This window comes from Oncorhynchus mykiss, chromosome 25, assembly GCF_013265735.2.
Source record: "Oncorhynchus mykiss isolate Arlee chromosome 25, USDA_OmykA_1.1, whole genome shotgun sequence".
Taxonomy (NCBI): domain Eukaryota; kingdom Metazoa; phylum Chordata; class Actinopteri; order Salmoniformes; family Salmonidae; genus Oncorhynchus; species Oncorhynchus mykiss.
Genome location: NC_048589.1, coordinates 9,596,249 through 9,608,519, shown reverse-complemented (window position 1 = coordinate 9,608,519; position 12,271 = coordinate 9,596,249). Strand labels below are relative to the sequence as shown.

The 12,271-nt window shown below is 40.0% G+C and overlaps 2 protein-coding genes across 5 annotated transcripts in view; both read right to left on the bottom strand.

Moving 5' to 3' along the window:
* rnf144aa (ring finger protein 144aa) overlaps positions 1–4,402 on the bottom strand; it is a 53,315-nt gene extending 48,913 nt beyond the window's left edge. For 2 of the 3 annotated variants that reach the window (XM_036962722.1, XM_036962723.1), the window contains exons 1-2: positions 4,011–4,401; positions 3,679–3,870 (exon numbers count right to left, since the gene is read on the bottom strand). The gene's annotated coding sequence lies outside the window, so the exon portion shown is untranslated. Of the gene's footprint in view, positions 1–3,678; positions 3,871–4,010 lie in introns of all 3 variants that reach the window. The other variant, XM_036962724.1, reaches the window with a different exon arrangement.
* A 2,487-nt stretch (positions 4,403–6,889) lies between these two features.
* vig1 (viperin) lies at positions 6,890–12,271 on the bottom strand. 2 transcript variants are annotated; one of them, XM_021582972.2, is made up of 7 exons: positions 12,124–12,271; positions 9,556–9,862; positions 9,245–9,406; positions 8,614–8,843; positions 8,336–8,485; positions 7,995–8,027; positions 6,890–7,530 (listed from the first exon to the last, which is right to left on the bottom strand). In XM_021582972.2, the coding sequence occupies exons 1-7, from the start codon at positions 12,241–12,243 to the stop codon at positions 7,366–7,368; spliced, it is 1,167 nt and encodes a 388-aa protein (XP_021438647.2). In that variant the 5' UTR covers positions 12,244–12,271; the 3' UTR covers positions 6,890–7,365.

The window sequence follows — 12,271 nt, the reverse complement described above, 5'->3', positions numbered from 1 at the left end:
ACTTGAGGAACAGTGCAGATAAAGTTCGGTAACAGAAAGACAGAAAAATCTCGGGCAGATCTTTTAGGTCGACCGCGTTTTCCAAAAACTCCAATTCACATACCGCCCCAACAGATCTACAAACGACGCAATCTCTATTCAACTCCATACAGCCCTCTCCCACCTGGACAAGAGGAACACCTACGTGAGAATGCTGTTCATTGACTATAGCTCAGTGTTCAACTGACTCAATCGGGACCCCTGGGACTGAACACCTACATCTGCAACTAGATCCTGGACCACCCCAGGTGGTGAGAGTAGGAAAACAACCCATTCGCCACACTAACCCTCAACACGGGGGCCACCCATGACTGCATGGCCGCGCACGACTGTAACACCATCATTAAGTTTGCCGACGACACGACGGTGGTTGGCCTGACCACCGATGACGATGAGACAGCCTACAGAGAGGAGGTCAGTGACCTGGCAGTGTGGTGCTAACCTCTCCCTCAATGTCAGCAAGACAAAGGAGCTGATCGTGGACTACAGGAAACAGAGGGCTGAGCACGCCTCCATCCACGCCGACGGGCCTGTAGTGGATCGGGACGAGAGCCTCAAGTTCTTCGGTGTCCGCATCACTAAGGAATTATCATGGTACTCACACACACCAGAGTCGTGAAGAAGGCATGAAAACGCCTCTTCCCCCACAGGTGGCAGAAAATAATATTGCTATTGGCCCTCAGGTCCTAAAAAAGGTCTACAGCGGCACCATGGAGAGCATCTTGACGTGCTGCGCCACTGCTTGGTATGGCAACAGCTTGGCATCCGACCGCAAGGCGCTACAGAGGGTAGTGCGTACGGCCCAGTACATCACTGAGGCCGAGCTCCCTGCCATCCAGGACCTCTACACCAGGCGGTGTCCGAGGAAGGCCCTAAATACTATTAGACTCCAGCCACCAAAGCCATAGACCGTTCTCTCTGCTACCGTACGGCAAGCGGCAACAATGGAGCAAGTCTGGAAGCAACAGGACTCTGAACAGCTTCTACGCCCAAGCCATAAGACTACGAAACAGTTAGTGAAATATTTGTTACATTTACAGAAGGCAAATAATGTTGATATTAGTTGGCAGGGGGCTTTACTTAAACATGACTGATTGCGTTTTGATTTCCTACACCTTTTTAGACGTTTTCTAGTAGATGTTTTTTTTAAAAGACCCCTTTTCCGTCTGTGTGACAAGAAATCAAAGCTGCTTATTCAAAATGTTTACGATGACAATTGGTTGAAAAACAGATCTATGCCTTAATTTCACCCACAGATAGACTCTTAGCTTTCATTTGACACTAACTGTGATATGTTCCTTTAAAACTTCATGTTGGTGCTCATGGGTCCTTTCACATGGAAATTTACGTCATCAATTCACAAGTCTTCTAAAAACGACAGCTGTTCACGTTACACGCCAAGCCAAGGTCAACGGCCATGAAATGCTTGGACGCACATTGCGAAATGCCCATGTACTGTACTACTGAAAAGGAGGCTTGTGCTGTTTGAAGCCAACATAACACACACCCTCCCACACCCAGGTACACATGCAGTGCCTGTTTAAATGAAAAGGAATACACAAGGCTGCAGTCAGTCAGTTTCATTCACCTGGGCTTTCTGCTGGTAAAGGTGGATGCTCGAGGCAGGACTCACTGTTCTGAGGGATTGGGGAGTGCAATGTTGACTGTGTTCCCAAGAGTCTGGCAGGTACAGTGGGTTCTCAGCCTGCCTCTCATAACCAGCATATCGCATCCATTGAAAAACACATCCATCTTCCTCTCATGCAAATCCCCCCGACACACACCCCCCTGAGAGTGGCTTGTCACTCGGTGAATGCATTTCAATACAACCATTCTTCTCAGAACAATCATTTTTCTTAATGAGAAAAACCTTTGGCCTTGGAGTTGGATGTGTTTTGTTCCCTAATGGGAATGCCTGCCTCCTTCGACTAGGAATAAGAAAAATGGAAACTCCATCACCTTGCACGCCTGTCTGCGAGGCTGTATTTACTTAGCCTTTGAAGTGTTTGATACAACGCAGAATCATTTAAGGGAAACAGAATCAATTGTAGAGCATTGGGCCAGATAAGAGCAGTGACGGTGAGAGAGAAATGGGCATGCATGTATAACAGTATAACAATGTGTTCTCAGCCTCGACTGTGACTGTGCAGACATGCTCTTTGTTCAGTAGCAGGATTTCTAGGCCTAATCTTGACCACTGAGGTTATCTAGCCGATTTAAAGATGCACTATGCATAAATCACACCACTATTTCCCGGTTGCTAAAATTCTAATAGTTTGCCTAATTTCAGTTTATGTGACAAAATAAGCAGTACCATTGTACCATCTAAACTAAACCACTGTAAAATATATTTTCCATAAACAAAAATGATGTATATTCAGCTGCTTGAAGCTGGTGTACAAAACCAAAAGAAAAATATGCAAAAATGTAACTTCTAAACAGGAAGCATAGAAATGACACACAAAACAGATCTACCTCTTCTTAGACTTGCTTTCAACAGGAATGAAAGATCTATAACTCATATTTCTATGTGAATTTGGTCAGGTAGTCCAAAAAGTTAGATATTGTACATTTGAATGGAAATGCCATGGCAAGGCACAATCTGACATTTTGGTGCCCACAAAGAGCAGTCAACCAGTCTAAACAACACAGGTTGAGATTAATATTGAAATGAACCTCTGAGGTGTTACTGTGTCATCAATTATCTTTTGTGTTTCAATATGTTTACCTTGAAGAATATCACGGATTAACTTTATCTAGAATCTTTGATATTCATTTTTATAGTATCACTATATAGCATTTAATGTTACCTTATTCTGGGTGATGACACTCACTAGAACAATAACCCAGCAACCTATCGGATATCAGCACTGTATCGGTCTCATGGTTGCTGAGGAGCGCTGTGCTTGGATAATGATAATGTGGCTGCAGTGTCAACAACAGAGAGCAGCAGCTCATAAAATCATAACAGTTGTCACCACCTGAGTGGATCAACAAATGGAGTCTTGGCTAAATGAATTGGAGAGCTCGGAGTATAGACAAGACAAGCAAATGCCAAATGCAAAAGAGCTTCCTAAACAACAGGTAATTGCAGAACAAAAGCCAATCCTAATGTTGGCACCCTCTCAGTTCATTTTCAATAGGCCTAATTTTATAACAAAAAGGCCTACAATAGGCTGCAACACTATTTTACTGCACCAAGAGTATCCCACTGGGCACATATGTCAATTCAACGTCTAGTTTTGTTGTCAACTAGTGTGAATTCAACAACAACAAAAATGTACCATGTCATTGAAGTTGTTGATGACTTTTTGTAAATCCAATCAGTTTTCCACGTTGATTCAACGTCATCAATGAAATGACCTGGAAACAACGTTGATTCAAGCAGTTTTTACCCAGTGGGATGCTACTGTAATCTACCTGTACAGTGTAAAAGGTGAGGGGTATTTCAGCTGGAATTGCGATGACAATGTAAGCCTATATTTGCTAAGCAAATTCGTTCAAAATTGTCCCTCGGCTTACTACAAGATAATGTTACGAAAACAGTGTAGCCTCGCCTGTACGAGAAACACCGCGCAGGCAGAACTGTCGTGTGAACATTACATATCGGTGCACATGTTGGAAATAAACCAATATTACCTGGCCTTTTGTGACAGCACAGTCTTCTTGGTTAGGAAATTACTTCAGGAGCGATGAAAGCAGAACTTCAATGGTTATCTCCTGGAAAGATGTCGGTGGCTTGAAAGGCAGGTTACAGAGTATCGTTTTTGGTGGTGACTGACATTCTAAATAAATCCATGAATGTATCTGAAAGATTCGACCGTGTATCACCTGGAAAGAAACGAATATGATATTCAATGCAACCAACGAGTACCGTTATGTGGGTAACGAAAGCGGCACCACAGCTGACAAGCACTATCGACTGACAGCTACAGTATAGTAGCTGCATGGGGAAAATACTGAGGACTCACTTGCAACGTCCAGTACGTCCTCTTTACCCGCCTCGAAACCGTTTGCTCACATAACACAAACCGAGCCTATCTCTGCACATAATATTGTGAATGTCACAAGGTGATGTGCCTACCTTGAAAATGCCCTGCAGCACTACACAAATCGTTACCAAAGCCATAAACCCCGCCCAATTCTACAATTTATATTCTAAAAATGTGATTTTGAACCTAACCATAACCACACTGCTAACCTCATACCTATCACTAAACTGTATTAAATTATGGCCAAAAACATCATTGTTGTCTTCGTGATTTTCGCGGCCGACGCACTGGAATGACTGTAAATGCCTGTGAATGTGACGGTTCTGTTGACTTCTTCTTCGTGTGTCTTTCCGGCAGACTAGACGCTGTGTTGCGTGTTGCTTGCAGCCTTTCACAGATCGTGCGCATTGCACGTTTCGGAAACAACACATATGGAATCATGTAGTAACCAAAAAAGTGATAAACAAATCAAAATATATTTTATATTTGAGATTCTTCAATGTAGCCACCCTTTGCCTTGATGACCCCTTTGTACTCTGTTGGCATTCTCTCAACCAGCTTTCCCTGGAATGCTTTTTTAACAGTCTTGGTGGCCTACAAACCTGACTCAGTTACACCAGCTCTGTCAGGAGGAATGGGCCAAAATTCACCCAACTTATTGTGGGACGCTTGTCGAAGGTTACCCGAAATGTTTGACCCAAGGTAAAAAAAATGTAAAGGCAATGCTACCAAATACTAATTGAGTGTATGTAAACTTCTGATCCATTGGGAATGTGATGAAATATATTAAAGCTGAAATAAATAATTCTCTCTACTATTATTCTGACATTTCACATTCTTAAAATAAAGTGATGATCCTAACTGACCTAAAACAAATAATTTTTACTGGGATTAAATGTAAGGAATTGTGAAAAAACGAAGTTGAAATGTATTTGGCTAAGGTGTATGTAAACTTCCGACTTCAACTGTATAGAATGACATTTCAATAGAAAACAGGTCAAACAAAATGCTGATAGTTTGCAGTCTTTCCAGCTTCAGTTTGAAGCTATTGTGTTAGCTGTATTAATGGCTAGCTTCTCTGAAAAACAGTGAGCAGAATTTCTATGCCAGGCAAAAAAATGTGCATCGTTAGCGCATTGTTATGGATGTATCCAAATAAATGTCACTAGAAAACAGCTTAACCAAATGCAAATGCGGCAGCTTTGATGTTATTCTGGCTGCACTGTTTGACGTAACTGTAAGTTGGCTAGCTAGCAAGGAGGAGATAAGAATGTTCCCAGCCGATTTGGCAATTGAACATTTAGAACGAACAACTGGGTCGCGGTCATGCATACTGTGTAGAACCAAAAATACTTAATGACTGGGTTGCGTCTCGATAGAACGAACGACCAGCCGGCTTGCGTAACAACCTTAGATTTGTGTTGGGACTATATCTCGTGAAAGGATTAAATAAATTATGAATAAATTATTTTTTATGAAAATAATGTCAATCATCATTTATACATGTTGGTAACCCATTGTATAAATGTGATAATGCACTTGAAGCCGGTGTTTGGAGGAAGTATTGGCACGGTTTGCCAGCCCTCAGTTTTGTCTCGGGCCTAACATAACCCGTACCAATATATCCTCCAAACACCGGCTTCTAGGGCAATATCACTTAAATAAACTGGTTTTCAACGCAATTAAAACAGTAAACAAGTAATTTTGCATCATACCCGTGTTATATTGTCTGATATACCACAGCTTTCAGCCAACCAGCATCCAGGACCCAAACGCCCTGGTTAATCAATAGCTACTGTGTTTAAATTGTTTTTAAATGACGGATGGAATTTTGCTTTCAGTGTCGATGGCGCATTATGAATACGTAGGATTACCCAACTGAGTACATTTCACTATAAAATGTTCACTCATCAACAGCCTGGTTGGAGATTAAATCATTTTATATTGCAATTTCTGAATTACAGTTCATATTGATTGGCCTATTATAAAATTGAATCAGTGACTGTGTCAAATTCCATTCTGGTCAGGCGATTTATTTCAGAATTGTATTTTTATTTTGTTTTGCTATATTATGGACCAATATCAATAAATGGAAAAAAAAATGTGTTTATTGTAGGAGAGCACTAACATTGATCAGCATAGCACTCGTAAGGAAGGAAATATCTAATGTTTTAGAACAGAAAGAAGAATATGAAGAAAGGAAAACAAGGAAAGAAAATGAAGCTTTACTTGATGCAGGTATTCAGCTTCAGTAGCAACAGAGGTAAGCCTATAGGTCTGCTTAATATAATAGGTTTTTATCAAGGGACTAACTATTGTCCCATTAAGAGTCTCCAGATCTGATGAGACAAAAATCAATAAATGATTGCAACATACTGTAGTAAACAGAGACATCATGTCAGTCCCAAGGGAACCCATCCTCATAGTGATCCAGTGAGCAATCTTATCAGGGGTGGGGATTTGAGTTATCCCAATACACATTTACTGCACATTTAGGCTACAGTAGAACTACAACCACTGGGGCAGCAGGTAGCCTAGTGGTTAGAGCATTGGGCCAGTAACCGAAAGGTTGCTAGATTGAATCCCCGAGCTGACAAGGTAAAATTCTGTAATTCTGAACAAGGCCACTGTTTCTAGGCCGTCATTGTAAATAAGAATTTGTTCTTAACTGACTTGCCTAGTTAAATAAGGGTAAAACCCTCCAAAAATAACATTTACAGCAAACTGAAATGCATGCATATAACTTTAAGCTACAGTAGTTGCCTCTTAAAATTGGAATAGTTGAATGACAACAAACCTGATCCAGATACTGAATAAATGTGCTTCCTGTAAATAGATTGTGATTAACAAACATCATTCTGTATCATGCAAAGTCATCGTTTTGTATTTATTTGAGATACATTACAAACACAGAGAGATGTAACACACTGCAATTCATACATTTCCTACACTTCAATCAAAGTGCTAAATTCCAAATGCTACATGAAAGTGCAAATAAGCCTCTTGGTTGGTGAATAGAAACAAATTTGGATAACAGGGTATATAAGAAAATTCAAACAAAACGGGGCACACAAAAAGTTATTATCTTGTGGGATAGTGAGTGATTAAATAGTTGTCCGTGTAGAGTAGCTGTGTTGTGTAATTTTACTACTAATTAAAGGTACAGTACACAAACGCCTCAAGGTATGGCAGTAAAAGATTCCAACATAACTTTTACAATATCATAAATATTTAAGTGTAAAGTGCAGTTATACAGGCGGAAACAATTTTTTTATAAAAAAACATACAGAAAATACATACAGAAGTGTAGCAATAACTGATTATAATGTGTGGATCACCACTCGAGCCGCATGTCAGCTTTGCTCCACACATATTTCCCTCCTCTCTTTAGGAACATCTTCTCGTCAAAGCCACTGAACTGAATGGCCTCTTCCACGCCAACATCAAGGATGGACTTGGATGGATCTTTCCTCCCCTCTCGGCAATCCAGGAAACGCATCTAAAAAAGCATTTAAAAAAAAAATCTAATTCATAAGCATTTAGAACATGAGGAATCATTTATAAAGAATTGTATAAGCATTTATAAAGGCTTAATCATGAAAGTTGTTATAAAGTGTTAACAACTGGTCATAGAAGAGCCTTTTGACAATCTAGTCCATTATCGAAATATCAATGCTATGAAACCTCATACCTAATTCTAATAAAAAATAAAATATCGACAAAACAGCATCTCATTTCATCCTTCTCAAAGCCTGTAAATCCCCTCTGATCAAGATTGAAGCCACACATTACTCTGGGACTTACTATGTGAAGGTACATGTCTATAAATCTCAATCGATGAGAAGCATTTAGACAGCTGTTCAATAGTTCTGATGGATGAGGACTGTCTCCTTTAAAGGGCATGCTAAGACTGAATGTAGAGTGAGTATCATGTAAAATAACGGATTGAAAAAAAGGACTTACATATTCATCCAGAATGAGGTAGGAATCTCTCATCTGACAAGAGAAGACAACAAGGAAACATGTTAATGTCAAAACTAATTTTGTATTACAATATTGTCCACAGAGGGTTCTACATGCAACCCAAAATATTGTTCTACCTGGAACCAAAATGGCTTCTCCTATAGGGACAGCAGAAGAACCCTTTTGGAACCCTTTTTTCTAATAGTGTACTTTAAACCTTAGTAGCATTTGGAAACAACTTAAATAGAGTAGTAGTTGTTGAATCATCATAATATACTGTATATAACGGACAATAAAAAATATAATATTGTGTTCTCTTTGTCTTAAGTACAGTCCCGTACCTTCTGATTGGACTCTGGTACCAGGCAGCTGATGCTGCTGTGCCTTTCCAGGAAGTCCTGAAACTGCTGATCACTGATGAGAAACCTCTCTGCCTCCCTCAGACTGTTCTCCCCAGCGTTCTCGCCATCGATCAGCAGACACTGGAACACCTATACAGCACACACAGTGAAGTCAAGGCCATACAACTCATTTGTTACATCTATGGTATGAGAAGACACCTCTATTCACAGATACAGCATTACTGGTGTGTAATGTTAATGCTTTGGAACACCCTAACCTTCCAGCGTACAGGGTTGAGTTCTGTGATGTTTTCTCTCATGTCTTCATCCACATTGAAGGTGTTGATCACAGAGTTGATTTTGAACGCCACTTTGTACTTCCGGCACCAGTCACGGACCTTGAAGAGGTTGTCCAGGTGGCTCTTCCTGCCCTGGGCTCTGCCAATAGTCTGGTTGGTGTCCTCGTCAAAGCTGTCACAAGAAATGGCCAGAATGTCCAGGTATTCGCCTGTGAGGACAAGGAGAGTTTTTGACATCATCTCAAACAATTGTATTTTGAAACCCCAATGTATTGTAAATGTATCCACACATTCACGTGACAGTATAGATTTATTGAGATAAAATATCAACAAGTATTTTTTTAAACAATTTGATGATCAAAGGATGCCTTTTATGATGAGTCCTACATTTTGTAAGGAGTCAACTGTGAAGCTTTTCAAATAAAACGTGTGAAATGCTTCTCTGAGTTTACATTTTGTGACCTTATATCAAAAACTTACTCAGTGCTGACATCTAGTGTCAATCAAATGACCTTTTTTTTCTGACCGCATGAGAATAATGAGGATTGTTTGTTTATGATGGGTGCTTTATTTTATTTTAACACAGAAATGAAAATGAAAACCATCTTACCATATGTTTGGAACCACTTTTCTCTGATCATGCTGCCATTGCTGACAATACTGACACTTGGGAGCTGGAGGTCGTGTTTGCAGTATTGGACTAATTTCCCCAAGAAATCTCCTCTGTCGTGTATGAAAGGCTCTCCGCCAGAAAAGTTTATTTTTTCCAGTCCTGCAAAAAATAATGAAATTCTGAATTGTAAACACTGAATATAACATTAAATGACATAGCAATAGGCTATAATAATACTGTCATAACATACCATGTGAATTTAAATATGGATTTGAAATAGCATAAATATAATATTTGGGCAAACTTACCTGATTCCTTCAGAAGCTGTAAACCTCTCTTTGCTTCCTCAATAGGTAGGACAAAAGACGTTTTTGCAGTGTGGAAACAAAAACCGCACTTATAATTGCACTGTCGGGTAAAATGATAATTGACACTGCTTGGAGTTGCCGAAGCTTGAGAAATAACATTGTTCACCACCTTGATTGTAGCTGGATTGACTTTTCCTGTAGAAGAGAACTGTGATGCGCCGTGCACCTGCTGTCCTCGCACACCGATCCAGGCCAGAACAGCTGCAAAGATGCACTGGAGGAAACTCATGCAGCGCTGTAGGAACATCTTCACAAACACGATTTGGGTAGAGAACAATATTACTAGTCTTCACCTGGCCTGTCGAGTTGAAACGTCTGATGCAGGGCTCACTTGACTCTATGTATACCGCGATACACGACGCGTCGCCTGGCGTTGTAAAGTAACTTACGTTTCATCAAAACATCATCTGGGTTTCTATTTGCTAATAAGGAAACCGAAATGTCCACATTTGAACAGATCGAAAACAGGTTCAATCAACGTTGTTTCAACCCCCCGAAATGTAACGTGATTATGTTGAATCAACGTGGATAACTGATTGGATTTGTAAAACGTGTTTTGTTGTTGTCGATTTCACATGTAATTCACGTTTGTTGACAACTCAACCAAATGTAGGCTAAACCAAACTAAACATTGAACTGACATCTGTGCCCAATGGCTACCAACTGTATGAGTAGTGGTGCAATTACGCTTAATGGCCATCATTGCAGTGCTCTAAAAACTTGAAAATAAAAGTATGCCTTGATTCAAATGCAGTCCTATTACACGCCTACATGCTTAAGCGCTTTGAATAGGCCTTCATACCCTAATAGTGCCATGCAAATTAGCTGACTCACTAGCGTAATTTAGGTGAGGACATGGGACAGGTAGTAACAGCCATATTATGATAGGCCCACCTCTGCATTCCAAACGCTTAAAAGACACCCTATCCCGGCAGCCCTCAAATTAAGTGAACACTTCTGATGACGTCTCATGACGTCTGACGAGAATACAGTACACTTGCAGGGCGAGGGAGGAAGGAAGTAAATATTGTGAAATGTACCGCCCTTGCATGGAAATTCGTCACTTATTCATCCCGCGATGATTGTGTTTTCAGCCACAGGTAGCTTGTGTGTGCTTTATATGCGCTACAGTCAATTATGATTGCATGTCTACCTATATTAACTATATAATGATTAATATACGCCTACTGTGTGATAGCTAGCAAATTAATTAGCTACCTAACGTTAGCCTGTCTGGCTGGAACTTCTGAAGAAGGAACATTTTTTATTTCTACAATTTCCAAAAGCTAACCAAACAAAACATAATTACTTTTACAAGACTGTTTGTGCCATCGTTTGCATTAGTAGCACAATTTCTAAACTTTTTACGGTCGTTATTTTTACTTACACTTGCATATTGACGTATACATATTGATGTTAAGGTTTTATGTTTCGGCTGACTTTTCTTAGTAGATGTACAATCATCATGAGTTGAATTATGTGCTGTTTCAGGCCCGAAGTTAACATAATTGTACACTCGCAAACTCAATCAAAAACGAGGGCTGAGGAGCTTACATTGCGAACTTCCCTTGTTTGGCTAATCGTTTGGACCGATGTCCAAGATGGTGACAGGGATTCCCCCAAGGGCATAAGGCGAGGGTAAGGGGACGAGGGTGTGTCTTATAGAGATTGAAACGCAGCCCTTATCTCAGACAGTCAGGTGCACATTGCATCACTTTCGTTTTTGGTAATATGGCTAAAGTTTTGGTTTGCTTGTCAAGTGCGCCATAAGTTTCGTTTTCTCCTCAGTTTCCCAAATCAGGCGTGCTATTTTGTGATTTTAAACCTACATTGAACCACACTGCTAACCTTATGCCTATTTTATTTACATTCTGACCAAAAAGCTAATTGTTATAAATTGTATTTTAATGTTTAAGGACTCTTGGAAGATTAGTCCAAATGAGGACTAAAAGCGATCCTAATAAAATACGCAGTGACACATTGGAATGACCTAATTTGTCGGTGAATGTCTCTGGCTGCTTTCCAAACACTTAAAATACACACCTTATCCCCTCAGCCCTCAAATTAAGTGGACACTTCTGATGACGTATCATGACGTCTGACGAGTATACACTTGCAGGACAAGGGGCGACAGAGGAAGGAATGATTTTTAAATGGACTGCCCTTGCCCGGAAATTCGTCACTCGTTCATCCCTCGATGATTGTGTTTTCAGCCACCGGTAGCTTGTGCCTTATATGCTCTACAGTCAATTATGATTGCATATATACTTATATTAACTATATAATATATATATATTATTAATATATGCCTACTGTCTGATAGCTAGCAAATTAATTAGCTAATTAACGTTAGCCTGCCTAGCTGGAACTTCTGAATAAATATTTTTTTTTATTTCTACAATTTCCAAAAGCTAACCAAACAAAAACATTACTTTTATGAGACGTGTTTGTGCTGTCATTTGCGTTAGAAGCACAATTTCTAATCTTTTTACAGTTGTTTTTACTTACACTTGTATGTTGACTTATCCATATTGATGTTGAGGTTTGAAGTTTTGGCAGACTTTTCTTAGCGGATGCACAATCATTGCTAATTGAATTATGGGGCGTTTCAGGCTCCGAACTGAACATAACTGTACACTTGCAAACTCCATTAAAA